The sequence below is a fragment of the Falco biarmicus genome, chromosome 4 (genome assembly GCF_023638135.1).
Source record: "Falco biarmicus isolate bFalBia1 chromosome 4, bFalBia1.pri, whole genome shotgun sequence".
In the NCBI taxonomy this organism is placed as follows: Eukaryota; Metazoa; Chordata; class Aves; order Falconiformes; family Falconidae; genus Falco; species Falco biarmicus.
The window spans coordinates 81,721,471-81,739,444 of record NC_079291.1 but is presented as its reverse complement, the minus strand read 5'-3'; the positions used below and the strand labels follow the sequence as shown (position 1 = coordinate 81,739,444).

At 35.8% G+C, this 17,974-nt stretch overlaps 2 protein-coding genes across 8 annotated transcripts in view; one reads left to right on the top strand and one right to left on the bottom strand.

Annotated features, from left to right (window-relative positions):
- C4H7orf50 (chromosome 4 C7orf50 homolog) overlaps positions 1 to 17,974 on the top strand; it is a 135,761-nt gene that overhangs the window by 15,247 nt on the left and 102,540 nt on the right. The gene's annotated exons all lie outside the window — the stretch shown is intronic.
- On the bottom strand, positions 73 to 17,050 carry GPER1 (G protein-coupled estrogen receptor 1). Of its 3 annotated transcripts, none has more exons than XM_056337154.1 (3): positions 16,495 to 17,050; positions 3,101 to 11,680; positions 73 to 1,803 (listed from the first exon to the last, which is right to left on the bottom strand). In XM_056337154.1, exon 3 carries the CDS (start codon positions 1,373 to 1,375, stop codon positions 302 to 304), a length of 1,074 nt encoding a protein of 357 aa, XP_056193129.1. In that variant the 5' UTR covers positions 1,376 to 1,803; positions 3,101 to 11,680; positions 16,495 to 17,050; the 3' UTR covers positions 73 to 301. The 3 variants fall into 3 exon arrangements, with proteins under 3 accessions (XP_056193129.1, XP_056193131.1, XP_056193130.1); XM_056337156.1 differs by lacking the exon at positions 73 to 1,803 and having other exon boundaries at positions 6,566 to 9,113; positions 10,753 to 11,680; positions 16,495 to 16,856; XM_056337155.1 differs by lacking the exon at positions 73 to 1,803 and having other exon boundaries at positions 6,566 to 9,113; positions 10,567 to 11,680; positions 16,495 to 16,853.

Sequence of the window (17,974 nt, the reverse complement as noted above, 5' to 3'; positions counted from 1 at the left end):
AGAGTCTTCCTAACTTGATAAAATTTTCTTCTATATTGTCATTTGTAAATGTATAATACAGAATAAAGCTCCTTCAGTGCTCAGCTTTTAATAATCCTGTTCATAATTAAATACAAATCTGACTAAAACATTCTTCTACATTAAAGTCTTGTCATAAAAACATTTTGAATATAATCCTTCAATACCCAGTAGAGCAATACAATACATATATGTACACAAACACTTTTTTCTGCTAGTAGCAAGCATTTGTTCACTATTTGCACAATTCCACAATTGTATGCTTTATACAACCACTACTAAATCAGACTTCTGATTGCTCATTACTGTCAGGAATAACAGATGTTAAGGCAGCCTGACAAAAGCGATGTAATGTTGACATTTTTGTTTTCTGTTCAATATACAGTCGCAGTTTGTCTCGGAAAGTTTCCCCTAGAAAACTGTAAATTAAGGGGTTCAAACAGCTATTAGAAAAAGCTGCTAGGTTCACAATATGTCCTGTTAAAGGATAATCGTGTCTGAAGGATGGGCTGCTTGAAGAGGCAGACTCACTTTTCTTTTGAAGAAGTTGAACACTAATGAAGACATTTTCAGGTAGCCAGCAGATAAAGAAAACCAAGACAACAACAAAAATCATTCGAAGAGCCTTTTGTCGCCGCAGACGAAGACTCCTATGCTTGTGTGCTTTTATAAGAACTCGAACAATTAATGAGTAACAAAGACCGATTATCACAAAGGGGATAATAAATCCCAAGGTTATTTCTAGCCACTGGATTTCTTTTACATCTGCAAAACAAAAATAGACCTCTCCGGTGTGTTGTAAATGCACAGCTGTAAATGGAACTAGTGCTGCAGAAATAGACGCCATCCATATGAGACCACAGCTTAATCTAGCATGTTGCATAGTGCGAAATATGTTGGACCTCATTACTTTTGCCAGTGCTATGTATCTGTCAAAACTCATCCATGTCAGAAAGAAAATGCTGCTATACATGTTGATCTGAAGGAATAAAGACATGAAGGTACAAATAATAGTGATATCGTAATACTTTTCATCAAGATTAAAAACCTCAATGAGAGAATCGGCAACCAAAATGAGATCAGCTACTGCAAGATTTATGAAGTAAAGGTCTGGAATAGTCATTTTTTCACGAAAGCTTATGTTGACAACCAGTATCAGAATGTTTCCTACAAAACCAATAGGAAAAAGAAATATGGTGTAAAGACATGATAAGAAAAGACCAATAACATATTGTTGGTGTTCTGATTTATCAGCTAATCGAGAAGTTATGCTTTCATTACACAAATGTGATCCATTTAGGTTAAAAGTTGTGCTGTTACATAAAACAGGTGATATTGAGGCAGAATAAATTTCCATGGTTAAAATATCTGCAGAAAAGATATTGGTACTCACAGTTTGGTGGTAATGCCAAAACAATCAGATTTTGGGTTGTTTTCAACTAAGTTCATAGTAAACATTTTGATTGAAGTGGAAAAAGATGTACACTTTTGTATAGGAATTAAAACTCTCTAGAAGTCAAATTAATTAGTCTTAAAATTGACTGAAATATAACAGTGCAAATAGTAATTTCTTAAATTTTTTTACAGGACACTATATACATTGCAAATGAGAAAATTTGCAGTTCCTGTATGCCTTAAGATCATGTAGGAATCTTTTTAGCATTATGGTACTTGGATCTCTTTAATAAAAGCTTTTCATCAACAGTGTTTCTTCATGCAGGTTGGAAGGTGGTAGAATTTTAGCTCCATTTGTTTTCTTTTAATAATCAAAGAACATCCTTGGACCTGCAATTTGCAAATGGAAAACAATTAATCTCATATGCCGGCTTTGTACCATGTACCATATGCTTCTGCTAACTTAACTTACATAGCTGAGGTTGCAGGAAACATCATGTTTGACTATATATACAAAGGTTCTGTTAAAAGAATTTAAATTTGTTCTAGATAATATATTGTGAGGGCAGATCTGTTAAAATTCTGTATACCCTTCAGGGATTCAGTATTGGAAAATGCAGAAATATAGAAAATCGGATGAGTGACCTTAGCCTACTAAAGAAAAACTTTATATATTTGTTTCATCATCAGCTTGTAAGGCTGTTAAGTAGAGAGTCTGTGGCTGAGGGCAATGGAGATGAAAAGCAGTTAGTTCCTCCTGCTTTCAGTGAAAACGCAAGTTTTAGAAATAAAAGTAATAGAAGCAGCATATTGATTTACACCAACATTATTATACTCAATTTGTTTTTCTTTGTGATTAATTATGCTGCACTGACTTCCGGATAGGAATGGAAAATACCAGTTATCTGATTTGTTTACTTAAAAATGTTGAATGCTATGGATGTGAAGCATTGCTGGGAAGTTTATTTAAAAGAAAAAAATGCCTAGGTAGAAGACACCCAAAACAAAAAAGCAAGAAAATTATTTTGTGTTAAATTTTAAAAATTTTGAATTGCTTTAATCTTCATCTTGCTACCAAAACCTTGATTTTAATTGCACTAAAACATGTTTTTAAAAGTTTAATTGTTTACTAGTAAAATTCATGCATGTTTCCACATTTTAATGAATTAAATCATGCTGATGTATGGTCTGGGGGAGAAAGAGGAGCAGACCACTAATGGAGTAGGAGTGTTAAGAGTATTTCCAGTCAGAAATACAGCTCTGCGTGTGCTTAAATGTGTCCAGGTTACCAGAAGTAGCTAGCAGATACTTAAAAATAATGGTTCCAAAGCTCTTATTTCTTAATGAAACAGGCATAAGTACACAGTAGCTGTAGCCATGTTTTGAATAATTTTCGTTATGTAAATCTTTATGCTAAAATATTAATATGAAACGACACATTTTAAGAAGGTTCAGTGTTTGGTTCAAGCAGCTATGGAAGTCAGACATTAAGTGTTTTATGTAACATCTTTTTATTTTTGAATATCGTGGTAAAACTGCTTTGAATACAATAACAGATAACAGTCTAAGCAACTGATTTTAAACAGTCAGTCCGTGGTCAGATTTTAATCACATTTGAAAGGCTACCAAAAGCTAAGCAATTACAAGCATAACAGGTAACCATGTACTGTGAAACACTTTATTTTACCTTAATTCCATTTCTTCAGAGCTGATTTTCCTCCAGACAACAGAAGGCTGGCTCTTGCTCCGATACGTGCTTAATGGATGTGTCAACTTCGACTGTTCTGTCAGTAAAAACTTGTATTTAGGTGTGCAAAGCTGCAGTGAATGCCACCTGTTGACAATTCAGCAGTAAAAAAAAATAAATCATATAATGTCTATTCGGTTTTAAAACATCTTAAATAAAGGATAGTTTATGACAGCAAAATGCAGATCTTGCTGCATGTCCTTGGCAATAAAACAAGCTTTATAGATTCCCAGGGTTGTTCTAATTTGTGTGCAGTTGAAGTGCTGCTGAACAGCCTTATAAGGCTAGAATTAACCCTGTTTCTGCTGGTTTCTTTTTGACTAGAACTAGACAAGCATCTTTTCTCTCATATTTGTCAGTTTTATTTTGCCTAATATTTATTTCACCCTCCTTTCTGCCTTTAGCGTTTTTTCAAGTTACACAGTCCATTCAAACCTACAGCTCAGCTGATCAAAAATTAAGAGATTTATTTGTAAATTGTAAGTAAACATATTTTACTTTAATATAAAGCAATAATTAGTTATGCATGGTATTTTTTAAAAGCCTCTGAACAATCTGAAGAGAGGATTTGATTGGGAGAAATCTAGCAGCAGAGAAGGGTCATTTGCTAAACTGACAATACAAATTTCAGTTTTCCTACCTTCAAGTCGATCCCCCTTTGCCTGTTTGAATTTAAATTTTCAGGTATACATGGTCATCCTCACACTTCTTAGAATTGCTCAGTTCAAAATCACATGGATAAAATAAGCTTATTTTGCAGAGAATGTGGAGCTTTGGTCTTGCATAAACCCACCAGTACTGCAGGTGGAGTTTTGCATATCATCTGTAGGGGGGGAAAAACTACTTGACATTTCCAGAAACACCACCTGCTGGTGGCTACAATTCTTAGAACAGAAAGAAAGTTAAACCTTTCTTTCACATAGAAGCGAAATACTTCTTGTAAGTTGCTTTTTAAGATTATATTGATCTGATACCTGAATGTTAAGTGCCAGTTGTGAATATGCTGTACATTGATGCAGCATTTTCCTGCTACTGGAATAAGATGGATTGGATCTCTGCATTTAGGATTTCAAGATTACAATGTTACGGTTTCAGAAGTGTGGAGTAAGTGATTAATTAGCATGTCACTATAATGGATGCATTACATCTATTACAGTGGTCAAATAGTTCTAGATTACAAAAGATCTCATCTGTAGAAAAGTGAAGCAAAAATTCTTTACGCAAGTGGCTTTGGGAGTAGAAGGCACTTTGCCTTCTAGTGCCATAGAAGCAAATACATTATTTGCTGGGTTTTGGTTTTTTCTTGAAGTGTGCTGTGCGTAGGAGCACAGGATTTTGGCAGTGTTACTAAAGATGCCCTTTAAGATGTTTTTATAGGATGGCTCTTCATAAATAGTTTTGGAATACATTTTTTTAGCTTAAAAGAAAATTTGTGCTGGTAAAGATTTTCTGAACAAATGACTTCCACTGTGTGTGGAATGGCTTTCTGGAGTGGCTTTCTACAGGGTTATGAGGACAGAGAACTGAAAGCATTTTGCTTTGAGGCGTGTATAAAAGTGATTGCGTTCTAGGATTGGAATAATTGTAACGTTAGAAAAATCTTGTGATACTAGCTTTGAAGGTCTTAATTTTTTGCTGCCCTAAAGAACAGGATTATAAAGAGTCTTTATTGTTGTTTGTTGATCATGTGGTTTTGCTGTACTTAATTCTGTCCTTCAGAGCTTTCACTGATCTTGTAAGGGTCAGAAGGATTTTTTTACTTTATGAATAATGTTAGCTTCTTGGTGTTAGTTGTTTGTAATTATGGAGCCCTGGATTTAATAATCAGCTGGTCTGACTGTCCTTGATTTTTCTAGCTGAATATCAGCTGATCTGCTATTAAAATGTCTAACTGTGAGTGCTAATTTTCTTGTTTGAGTTCATGATAAGAAATAAGTCGCTTTGTCATACTTCCAGAATTGTTAGGAAGTTCTCTTTTGAAAGACCCATGAAGCAGCTGTTTTTCCTGCTAGCAGAACTATGAAGCATAAGAGGACAAATCTAGTGTTATTATATTTTAATTAGTGAGTTCTGTATTTCACTAAATATTTTATAAGATGATCATATGAATCTTCTGAATTCTGTTTCCTAAAACAGATGACAACATCTTCAGGCTATTGTTTATGCAGTCAAATTATCGTTGCTTATTAAGATAAATTAATTTCACTATTCATCACTTCCATATTCCAGAAAATGCTTTAAACTAATTTTAGCAGCTGCTGAACATTGTACCCTTTCTCCTTCCCTGTCAGTTGCTGATACCCCATGTGATGTTATAGGGAGTGCCTTAAAGACCAATAGTCACAGTTGTGGCAGTATTAAGTTACACAGTATTGTAGTTGCACCTGTATGTACCTTACCTTGATTGTTGCTCAGAACATGTGTGAAAGCAACCAGTGTGATAGCATTCATATAATGTCAGACCTCAGCAATCCAGCTTGTAAAGTTTTCCTAGCAGCTTACTTTTACATCTGTAGTAGTCAACTTGTAAAACACTGTATATCTCAAACATGTCTAACACCATAGCATCTTTAAGGAATACTAGTGTAATTGTCTATGATGTACTTAGGTATACCAAGAGGCTTGAAGTGGGGTATAATAGAAGATATTCTACGTAATTTAACAGACTTCAACATACGTACCTCTATGGTGTTGCAAAGAGGTGGAAGCTGAGGAGGAAGAAAGTGGGAGGTGTGAGTGGGAGGCCTCTCCAGTGGGATAAGCCCGGTAAGCCCTGTAGGATGTAAGAGCTGTTGGACCCTCAGAAGTGTGGAAGTGTGTTGGGTGTGAAGCTGTTGGGTTTTGGGGAAATTAGATCAGGATCAGGGTGTATAAAGCTGAAAAAAGTAAGGTACTGTATTGTATGGAAGAGGAAGGAAGCATAAATTAAAATTGATATCTGAATGCTTAGTGGAATATAACCATATGCAGAAGAAATAAGACTTGTGTAAGAATCTCTGCTGAAATTGTCTCCAGAGGAAATACAGATGCTGTTGTAATGTTCCTGAAGTTTTGCAAGTAAATTGATCTCCTCCTCCAAATTCTCTCATATTTCTGTTAGCATCAATACTGCCTATGACCTTTTATCAACCACTGAATGACATCTGTCTGCATCCATTACCCTATTCTAGAGCACCATCATACTTTATCCTGTCCAGCCCCAATAACTTTGTTTCTTGCAAATAATCAAATGTAGTTTGAGTGGGAATTAACTGTATTCTGTGCCTGCAGAAAACCTTGGATAGAGTGTATTGTGTGTTTAGGTTTTTTAGTTGCTAATAATTCTGAGAATGAAAAATTATTTTTAGTAAGAAAAATGCAAAGTTCAGCCTTTTCTTTTGCAGGAATAACACTTGTACCCATTCAAACTCTTCTGCTAAAAACCTTTTATTTTTCTTAAATGTGTATATTGCAAAACTCTTGGGGGATAACATAAAAATTTTACAGAATTGGACCACAATGTTGTATAGTTAAAGATGATTCATCATAGGATCTCAGGCTCTATCCAAATGCGGTTAAAAAAAATTGCAAAGCATCAATAACTTTTACTTTAGTAGTTGAGTCTGGCAGTCCTCTGCTAGACAGTTGTATGGTGGAAGTAAAATGCATTCTTTCATTCTAGCCAATTAGTGATTCGATTTGTTGTGCAACGTACATGGTGGAAACATTATATAGAGTACTTATTTTGGCTGAATTGAGCTTTCACCTTACCCCAAATCTTCTGCAGTTACCTCAAAATCATGCTAGATAATGCTGTAGCCCTTTCAAGGGTCTGTAAGTTTGAAATCGGAATATAACTAAGGCCAGGCTTAGTAATACGTGAAATCCAGTCTCTCTTTAGCTCAGATGTTGTTTTGCAGTGGGATCAGAGCAAATTTGAGCCAGCTGGTTCAGCAAAGATCAGTCCTTAGTCTCTATGTGTTCTTTTCCAAAACGTATTACCAGCTCAGGAATTCATGCTTAAACTTCAGCAGCCTGCTCATTTCTCTTCTTTTACTGAATGGAAGGGTTTTTTGAAAAGCAGGACGAAGTCATAGAAAGATACGAATATTACCAGTACGGAAGTAAAATATTCTTATTTGAATTTTCCAGTATATCCTTTTAGTTAATTTTGACAGCATGCCTATAAAAATATATGCTCTATTTCTTCTGGAATACACTGTTCAAAACTAGGTGAAGCTTGGAAGAAGTAAGTGTTCAACAAAGATGTTGCTGGTATAGGGGGGGAAAAAAGTCTGAGCAGGGAAATTTTTTGTTCTTAAAAGTATTCTTCTTCAAATTATTAATAATTTAAAAATTATTACTTTTAATCTTAACCAAAGCTGCTGTTTTTTTGCTCATGTCAGACTATTTTAGAATGCCTTCTAGGGACTGCTTCTGTTCCTTCCCCTATTCCATATGGGGTGTTTGCTCTTATACTCTAGCTGGATGCAAGTAGATTTTTCTCTAGGACTACACATTCATTGTCCTGAATTTTAATGTAAGCTCTGAGTAATGTTATCAAGAATGTTTTAACAAAACATTTCTGTATTCATAAGGTATATTCATAACTATCTGAATTATTATTTTGCATATTCCGACCTCTTCTCTCCTGTTTACCTTTGTTTTCTCCTATTCAGATACAAAGTTTTTTCATTGTACATAGAGATTTCTTTATGACAATATAACCAGCCATCCAGAAAATACTCTTTTTTTCCCCCAGCAGTAGCTATGGACAGGGAAGAGACCAGAGTGCATTCATTTGCTTCTGGCTGCTGTCTGTGAGATGCTACACCCAGGAGTACTCACAGACTTACACGTAGTAGTTCATTCTTTACACAATGTACTCGTTCCCAAATCCTAGATCTGACAGTAGGCCCCTACAGGTTTTATTTCTCTGAGACACTTGGTTGTGGTTCTGCTTTAGCTGCTTGCTGAGAGGACCACGAAGCATCCTTCCTCCCACGTGGAACCCTCAGGCTCCTTACAGATGTATTACTGTGATTCACTCACCATTAGACCACTTTCCAGGTCCCAGCCAGTGTTAACGAGAGCCAACATTTACTGACTGGGTTGAAACAACACAATATTTATTCTTTCATTCTCAAATATAAAATATAAGGAAGCAGTGAATAAAGTAAAATCTCTAGTGCATAATTCCCATGCTAGAAAATAACCTACTGAACTGTGGCGCAGCTGAAACTATGATATTTTGTCTAAATTGGGATAAACAGCTTGCATCTTCTGACATACTCTTTCCTTCAGTCTGTTAGCTTTTTCCATTGACGTATGGCTTTTCCAACTCATATCTTCAGACTTCTTTCTGCAGGACTGATCTTCAGTCCATGTTGTTTTATCTTCCTCTTTTCAGGTGCAAAACAAAACCTCTGATGCCAGCTGAGAAATCCTTTCACAAGTATGAAATTGGCTTTTGTTCTCAAAGAAATGATTCTTATCTACGTATTTCCTTTCTGACCAGGTTCTATAATGGTCTGTTTATATGTAGTGTTCTTTAATTATCCATCTGTTCATGCTGGCAGCAGAACAAAATTGAACAGGAAAACAGGCTGACATAATGCAATGCAGACATCTTACCAGTTGATTTTTAAGTCTTGCAGAAATGTTGGTCCTTGCAGTCATAGTGAGACTACATATTGCCCCTTATTTGCATGTGATACAGTCGTGGTCCATAAATTTCAGGACTTGGATGTCTAAGACAGGTTCCATATATCTAGATACTTGTTCTATATACTATATTATTACTGAAAAAATGTCCTTCATTCTTCCATTTATGCACTTGGCTGTTCTTTTGCAGAAGATGGGCCTCTTGATCAATTGGTGCTCATTTTTCTCTGTCTTAAACAGCCCATGCTGATTTGCACCAGCACTCCATGCAAATCTGGACCCTGCCAGAAAGACTTTCCAAAGCATGTAACTGCAAAAAAAAAAAATCTATCAGTTCCGTTTGCACCAGGGTGTCATGCAAAAGCCCATATTTAAGCATCAAAGTGGCTTTTCTCAGAACCCTTCAGGGCACTTGAGCCTTCCTTATCACATCACTGGATTTTTATAATATTGCAATCTAAGTCTAAGTCTTTATCCAATATCTAGTACAATTTTGTGCCTTCCCTGTTGTTTCTGTTCTTTCCACCTCTGAGAGAGGAAAAGCTGAAACCTAAGCCAAAGTATTAGGATGGCTACTGGCCAAATTTAGTTACAGTAACAATGTGTTCAAAGCCAGCATTTAAAACTTTGCACCTACTTCTTAGCCTGAATTGGCTGCTGATTGTGCAGGGCTACCTATACCACAGCTGTTTTAATCTCTGATCCAGGTTTTTCCCCCATTTTGCACCACTTATGAATTATCATCTAATATATAATGCTCCTATCTAGTTTCCAGCAGAGCCCTGATTTCAGTTTGAAATTGGGGCACTGCTTTTGTTTGCTTTTTTAAAAACATGCCTCAGTTATACTGTTCTGGGATGGCTTTTTTTTTGTTAGTGTATTACTGAATGTGACTCTTCCAAGGCATGCAACTTCATAGTTCTGAATGAACTCATCAAGAATGGCTTAAATCAATAATTGCTGTAAGTCTTAATGCAAAGTTGACTCTGAGAGTACATTAACAAAAAGCTTTCATTCCTGCACAAAGTTTTAATTAGCCATCTTGTTGATCTTTCCAGTTCAATGTGTCACAAAAGACCCAAAGCTTTCCTTTATGGACCAGCATTTCCATTAACTTGAATTTTTTTTTCCTGGCACAAGAATTCAAACAAAAACCTTAAGGCTTCCAAAAAAAGTACAAGAGGAAAATGGAAAAAGGGAAGAAATACTCAGTTTCTGTGTGTGTATATATATAAAAATAAACAAGTGTTACAGTAGACTTATAGTATCACGTACTATTTAGGATTATGATGGATTCTTAAGCCATACTTCATTGCTGCTGCTACTGGAATTTACCAATGTTATAAAAATAAGTAGTTTGTAGGGGAGGAAGTCAAAAGAGGAAGTACACCTGAGAAAATGCTTTGGCTGCAGATTTTTACCTTTGTTCAAAATTGCTTTCTGCTATGTTTGTGTTTGCATCTTTGCCAGGGCATCGATAATATTACTAAAGCACAGTTCTATGGTAACAGTACTTTTCTTTCTACTTGGCTTTGAAGTAACACTTGCAGAAAATAAGCAATGTAAAAAAAGCCAACCAAACAAAAAACCCCCCTCAACTTCAGACCCTACATGTTTTGTTATAGATCACTGCAAATACTAGAACTAAATATCTCCCCCCCCCCCCCCAAGTATTGCTAGCAGTAAGATAGTCCAAGTTTGGGTTCTAAAGAAGGAACAGTTGCCCTTTTTTTGAAGAAGTGAGTAAGCAAACCAAAACCCACAAACAAACTAAAAAGTGGATTGAGAGTTCTTCAGAACAGCAGGTATTACTGAGACCTGCTTTCATGGGTCATAGTTGTTGTTACTGGTATTTCAAGGTGATGGTTGGCAGTGTTTTTCCTTCGGCAGTTCTGTATGACTTTAAGTATTTCATCCTTGGATGGTTTATGTAAAAAAAGTATAAATACCAAACTAGCACAGCTCTCGCAGAACAACACTATTTCTGCAATATTCATCACAAGCTCATTCTTTGGAGTTCCAATGCTCTTCTGTAATTTGAATGTTGTTCTGAAGAGAATCATAAGGTTATAAAATAGGTGGCATATAAATATTGTTATGCTTATAGTGTACACAGCAGGGTAAGTACGAATATGCTGTTGTAAGGCTGGAGCTTCAGCAGGTGCTGCTTTAGCAAAGAGAACAGTAAAACAGAGTATCTGAAGAAATGATGGGATTCCAAATCCAAAGGTGAATTTAATGATCTCATATTCAGGCCATGCAAATAATGGATCTAACTGGCAGTCTGTTTCCAAGTGATAGTTATCCGTGCCAACCAGTACTGCCTCAGTCAGTGACAAACAGAAGGCATATGTAAGTACAAATCCAGCACACAATATGGGTCTTTGGGTTGCTTTGCTGAGAGCAGTCCTTGATGGAAATCTCTTGAGTAATAGTACGAGAAGTATCAAAATCAAAACATACCGAGAATTGAAATAACTGAAGTTGAAAAAAAATGATAGTATGTTACATGTAAGGTGGGTTGCTTTTAAATAGTCAGGTCTAGTAATGACAGTAAATGACAAAAAAATCATTATAATATTACTGATGGTGAAGTGCAGAAGAAGTAAGTCTAAGTTTTCTATGACTTTGTACTGCAAATATTTCTTTATGAAAATGATCAAAATACATATGCCAGCTATTAATCCTGTTGGTACAAAAAAGGCAATGTAACAGTGCATAAGTCTTGATATGATGTTTTGAGAAGCAATGAAGGCTTCAATTTCCTCTGGGGAGATGAAAGCCAAGTTCTTGCTTGGGTAGCTGATCCATGTCATGTTGTGAGAAGACATCCTTCCTTTGACACTGTGCTTATTTCCTTTTCAGTGGAGTTTGAAGCTGAAATGGAAAAGGCAGGTGAAGCAGGTTATAAAGTACAGTTTTTAATGTCTCTAATTTGTGCATTAAATGTTATGTGCAGTCAGGAACATGAACCATTTGTTCAGAATAAATGTAGTAATTTTTTTGATGGATTTGATGTTCCTATGTTAATTTCAAGGTAACTTGCATATTTTTAGCCACAGAAATCGGCTTTTTTTTTTTCCTCCCTTGGTTCCTGCTTTCACCACTGCCCCCTTTCTCTCACTTGATGCAGGCAAGACTTAAACTGCAGCACAGCCTTGCAGCCAACAGCTAAGATTCATCTCACTCATGTTGCCTGCAGAATAAATGGGAGAGCTGGCCGCTTGGTGGATGAAGGAGGAGTTGGTTCTGTGCTTAGGTGGAGCCCCTTTTCCTCACCATCTTGCCAGAAAAGGGTAAGGCAATATGCAGGGCAACTGCAGCGTGTGGGCTACAGCTACAGCCACAAAATAGCTTCACTGTATTGTGCCAAGGGTGGGAATTTTGTATAATCTGAACCTAGCAGACAGTCTCAAGGCTCACACTGCATACTGAAGGAAAATGCAAAGATAATCACAATATGAGGCAAAAGTCACGTTCCTTTTTGTTTTAGTTTGGCTTCTTTTGTGTTATGAAAAAAAGCCTTTCATAACTGCAGTCTGTACTGAGGAGCCCATATAAAATTAATGTGAATGTTTAAGAACTGTTGTGAACAAAACTGCTTTCATACTAAAACATCTTTATACATTAATAATACTGTCACTTTTAGATGTAGCTGTTGTGTAAAACTGGAAAAAATAATGCTCTTCTGCATGCTCGAATTTGAGAAAATGATTACCAGGGCATTATAGGCCTATTGACAAAGTTTTAGCAAGGAACATTTTTTACAGCTGAGTTATAAATTCCTGAAAATAGAGAATTTTAAGGGTAATATGGATAGGCTGTTAGCTGTAATGACTATGATATGTTGATATAATAATTTTGCTACCATCTAAACGCTTGAAGGATCCTTTTTTAAGCCAGAATGCTTTGTAGGAGAATATAAGAAGCGCTCATGAAAACCTAAGTGTAATAGATATGGATATATAAATTTTACAGAACACCTAAAAGCATAATTAACTCAATTTCTAAAAGAAAATTTGTGTACCTTGTACTGATTGATGCAGAAAATAACACATTCTTAGTTACAAAGGATAAATTTCTTAAAACATAAGATAATGAACCCGCTATTGCTAATGAATTTTGAATGTCTGATTAAGCATGGTACTTAGTACTAGAAAAAATTAAACATGAAGGCACTTTTACAGTGTAGAATGTTTTTAGGGGAAAAAAAGTCCTTTATTGACAAGGATTTCAGTTTTGTGGTAGTTTGATGTTTTTATTTTGTTCCATTGCACACAAAGCTGGTCTGTATAAGTGATGTACATACAGTACAGCAGGTAAAGACAGAGCAGTGAAGCTCTCGTATAGAAGTTTCTATACAGTTATATTAGTAATAAGAGTGATATACTTAGTTGTAAATAATGCATTTTCCATAAAGGGATTCTAGTGATATTAACTCTTAAAGTAACTTTAAATGGGTAGAAGTTCATAAAGATGCATTAATGTTTTTAAGCGGTATTCATTATAGATAAGTCAGTGTCTTAATACTGTTTGACAGTTCATTTATGGTTGTTACCTCTGACTCTACTTCATATTTCTGATATTTCTAATCTCTCCTCAAAATTGGAATTCTAATACTGGTTTTAATTAGAAAAGTTGACTTATCAAAGTGGCTTTGATTAAGTGTGTATATAATCTTGTATAATTATAATTTCATTTATATAAACCCGTGGAGTTATATTCTGATTCGGCAGTGTTCTTTGCCCCCTTTTAAAGACAGAGTTTCTTCCTTTCTAGAAAAGGTTATTTTTGGAGAGATTCCACTACAAGGACTGATGCACCCAGGGAAGGGGTTTTTTTTGTGTTGCAGGTACCCTCACAGGAGGGGAAAAGTTGTCTGGTCAGACACTGGCTGTGTTCTAACCTCTAAGCTGGAGTACACAATGTAGGAAGGCATTGATGGACAAAACTGGCAGTAGCATCTGAAGCAAGTTGAGTCAATGTAATTTTGAATCTTAAAAATAGATTGTTAGATATGAACAAGTATTTGCAAATAAGATTCAAGTTAACACTGTAGACATTTTTCCCCCTTAATTGATTCCTAGAAGTTTTTACTCTGCTTTAATAAAAAATAAGATCACAGTGATAATGTCAGACTATTTTCTTGCTTGGTTTTGGTGTCTCACTAAGTATTTGAAAGAGAGCAAATGGTGATTTTGAGTTCAGATTGTGGTAGGAAAGTCTCATGTGCAGGTGGCTGCAGAAGCATTAGGCATATTTATTTACCTTCTCTGCAACATGGTCATACCTAGATACATATTTCTGACTTATGACCTTATCCTACTATTCTTATTTGCAGTATTTTGTCTCTTCATAACTATTTTAGAGAAATTTAAGGATATATATCATTTTACAAGATATATTGCTCATCACCTCATGAAGCTGCTGCATTAGGGTTTTCTAGCTGAGATTATAAATTGGACCCTGTCAGAAAAGTGACTCCTTGGCAGCCTCTGCAGCTGACTGATTGAATATAGTCACAGATGGCATAACCTCTCTATACATTTGTTTACATTAGAATGGATAGCTTTAGAGAGCCTTATGACTGTAAGGTGCCCATCTATCATATAAAGCAACTCTTAGAAATTGTAAGCCTTTATAGTTTTAAAACATTCCCAAAGCATTCATTCCTTATACTAAAGTAAATGTATGCTTAGAATAATAATGGGGTGAAGGAGCTCACAATTTTTGCTGTAGTAAGATGAACATATTTGCAAATGTTTATAGACTTTTGGTAATATGAATTTAATTTAAAATAAAAAGATATGTTCCATTGGAGCAGCAGAGCATTGGAGGATGGTTCATTTTTCACATCTTTTATTTCAGAATCTCCATGCAGCCAACCACATTTTTTTGTCAAAGTACTTTGAGTTTCCATCATAAAAAAAAAAAATAAGGAATTTATGATGTCATTTCCCTCTGCTGTGAGAAAATCTGGTATTCCCTCAGTTCTTGTCTGGTTTCTGGGTTTACTGCAGGGGCATACATTTTGTTTTAAAATGCATGTAATGTTTATGCTCTGGTGGGGGCCCCCCAAGTCCTTTACTCTGTTAGTGGAATCTGTCAGCTTAGAGTGGAAACACCTCTAGACCTGAATAAATTTTTTTTTCTCACAAAATATTATGATGTAAGCTGACTTTGTAATTTCTATTTATGCACTACTAACTGAGAGTAATAGTGTGTCAAAGCTCACATATATTGAAACTATGGTAGAAGCCAGGCCTATTCCTGTTTCCCCTTAGGTTAATTAATAAGGGAAATTTGTAATATGCTACTTGCATTGTCTTTCCCTGTATTGTTACGCTCCAGTATTTTGTCCCTTCTTTACTTCTCCCCCACACTTTGTTTTAATTGGCCATCATTTGCATGTTTTGAATCATTCCTTAACTTCATGTGGCCTCACTTTTTTTCTTTCTTTTTTTTTTCTTCTTTCTGGCCTTGTTTCCCCGCTATGATTGACTCTGAGGTTTGTGTCAGCAGTTAAAGCAAGTAAGTTAGACTTTTATTTCTGAAGCACAGCAAAATATGTTATCCTTCACTTCCAGCAGGCAGACCTAAGCAAATGAGCATAGTGTTCAGAAGGCAGTTTAAAAATAGCAAGTTGTGAAAAGACTACTTTTGAGTATTGAGAAGACCTAGTCTGTAAGATTTCATTGTTTTTGGTGGTCCCCCGTCACCACTTTGATGGTTAACTCTTGCAAACGGAGAGCTTGGTTTCAAGGAAATGTTTATTTGAAGTCTAGAAAGAAGAGCTCCTAAAATGGGGAGTTTCTCCTTGGCAGTCAGAACTCTTCCTCTCTAAAAGGTTTAGCAGGGCAGTTTTTCTGCACTCTCTCACCAGTCTTTAGAAGGAAAATATTCTTTCATCCAGTCATAAAGTAATACACATAATATTCCTTGTGAAATTCTGCTCTTGGTGGGCACATCCTGCACTAACCCATGAAAATACCACACATAATTTGGGGGGGTGAATTTGTCCTTTCTGTCTGTACTACATCTGCCAAATTAAAAGGTGGGGTCAGTCTGCAGTATATGAAAGACTGAAATGTCAAATACTATATTCATCTTTCTTGTAATGTCAAAATTCCTACACTTGGGCAACTATTTGAGGTTGTAAAGATTTAAGTAATTTAAGATTTAAGAAATACTACTCTTAGCTTCTGAAAAACTATCAGTTTCTGAGAAACCGAAACCATTTACTTTTCCAGAATGTAAATTAATCGGCAGTAACTGAACATAATCTTCAAGGAGCATCGCTGACATGTTTCCTGTCCTGTACAATTCCTGCTGTGTTGTTAGGATTATTCAACAATATCTGTCCTTTAAAAGACTACTTTTAGGCAACGGTTGGAGACTCTTGTCCAGACCGCTGAACAGTATTTCATCATCTAGCTATCATCAGTTTAATGGGAGTTAAGTACTTACTGAAAAACGGTCTTCGCATTTTCTCAGTTTAATGCTTAGCTTTATTATAAATTTCAGGTTTATTATACATTTTAGCTTTCCAAGTGTTTCCCAGATACAGTATTTTACTTTAGTTCAAATCATGTTAAAGAAGAGAAAACTAAAACCTTAAACTTTAGCTTCACAGTTTGAGCCTCTTGTGATGAATAAAACATTGCATATTCAAAGTAATATAAAGCACTTACCCTTTCAAGAAAATGCTCCACAGATACAACGGGCTGAGACTTTCACTGTGAATAGTCAGATGAAATATAATTATAGTTTGGAGCATATAGCCCTTTTTATTTATGTAGAAAGTAGAGTGTATGTATTACAATAACTTCTTTAGCTGCTGTACATCACGATGAAAAAATCCAGACGCTTGCTGACTACAAAAACATACAGTTCTCAAAAGGAAACAGGAACTTGGTTTAAGTCATTCACACCATACACGTTGCATGTTTAGCAAACCTATGGTTTCATCATGTGACTAAAGTTCAAATTATCCTCTGCACTGAGATATTTTGGAACAGAAAAGTAGTGTTTGTCCCTGCCATTTCTAAGTATCTGAGGCCATCCAGTGGATTTCTTTTTTCCTGTTTGTGAAGTAATCCTATGTGCATTGGCTAGCCTTTGCAATTACATTTTTTTTTTTCTAGTGTGCTGTTTTAAGTGCTAGAGGGCTGGAAAAGGAAAAGCCTATTGAATAAATGCCAAACAAGGCCCCTTGCTTAACAAGGCAAAAACTTGACACAAAGTAGTGCGTGTCAAAAATATTAAGATTCCTCTTAAAAATCATGTATTTCTGTTTTTCCATAGGTCCTGGCTCTTGGAATGCTCCCAGTATTGTACACATGCATTAACTTATTTTCCAGATGCTCTGCAATGACCATGAGGTGTTAAAAGACAAAATTGTGAGTTTGTAGTATGTTTTGGGTCTGGCTCAGCATCAGTCTTAGTGACTATGTTGAATAGTGTTCTTAAAACCTCAGACACAAATGAGAAGGAAAGGGCTGGCTCATTATTAGGTTGGTTTTGGTGGTGTGTTTTTTGGTTTTTTTTTTGTGCATGCAGCCTTTCTGTCTGGAATGCATTGGTAGCATACCAGCACATGGGGAAGAACATTTTTATTGTAATCTTTTAGTAATCTGTCGTGGCTTTCATAGGCTGAGAAGATTAATTTGTGACCAGTGTTTGATCAGTGCTCTCAGTTTTCATGGCATCTTACTTGTTGCATTTAATGTATTTAACAATCATTATTGAAAAAACATCTGGAAAGAGCCGGAGCACTTCAAAGAAATAGACAAACATGTATGAGTCTAGATTTCACAGTGGAGTTGTGGGTTACCTGGAGAAAATATTTCAGTGCTAGGCCTGCGTTTCTACCTGAAGGTTAGTACTATGGCTCCAAATAACTTTTTTAATCTAGATGTGTATGGAGGGTCTTGGGTTGCAGCAGTGGCCCAGAGACATTTCAGCTTTCAGGTTGAACTTTCAGGTTTAAGGTTCATGTTATTTGTAAAGTAGCGGTGCTCCAGAACAGCTCTTTAGTAGTTCAGTGGCTCTGTGAAATGTGGTTTCCAAACTTCCTGTACAGATTTCAGTTTCAATCATCTTAGCATAGTTTGTTTTTTGGACTGAGTAGATTGCTTTCCTTTTATTTACAGTAATTCTTCCAAACTGTTG

What these genes read in the sequence shown, in the direction of transcription:
- GPER1 (XM_056337154.1), bottom strand. Translation starts at nt 1,375, where the DNA reads ATGGAAATTTATTCTGCCTCAATATCACCTGTTTTATGTAACAGCACA.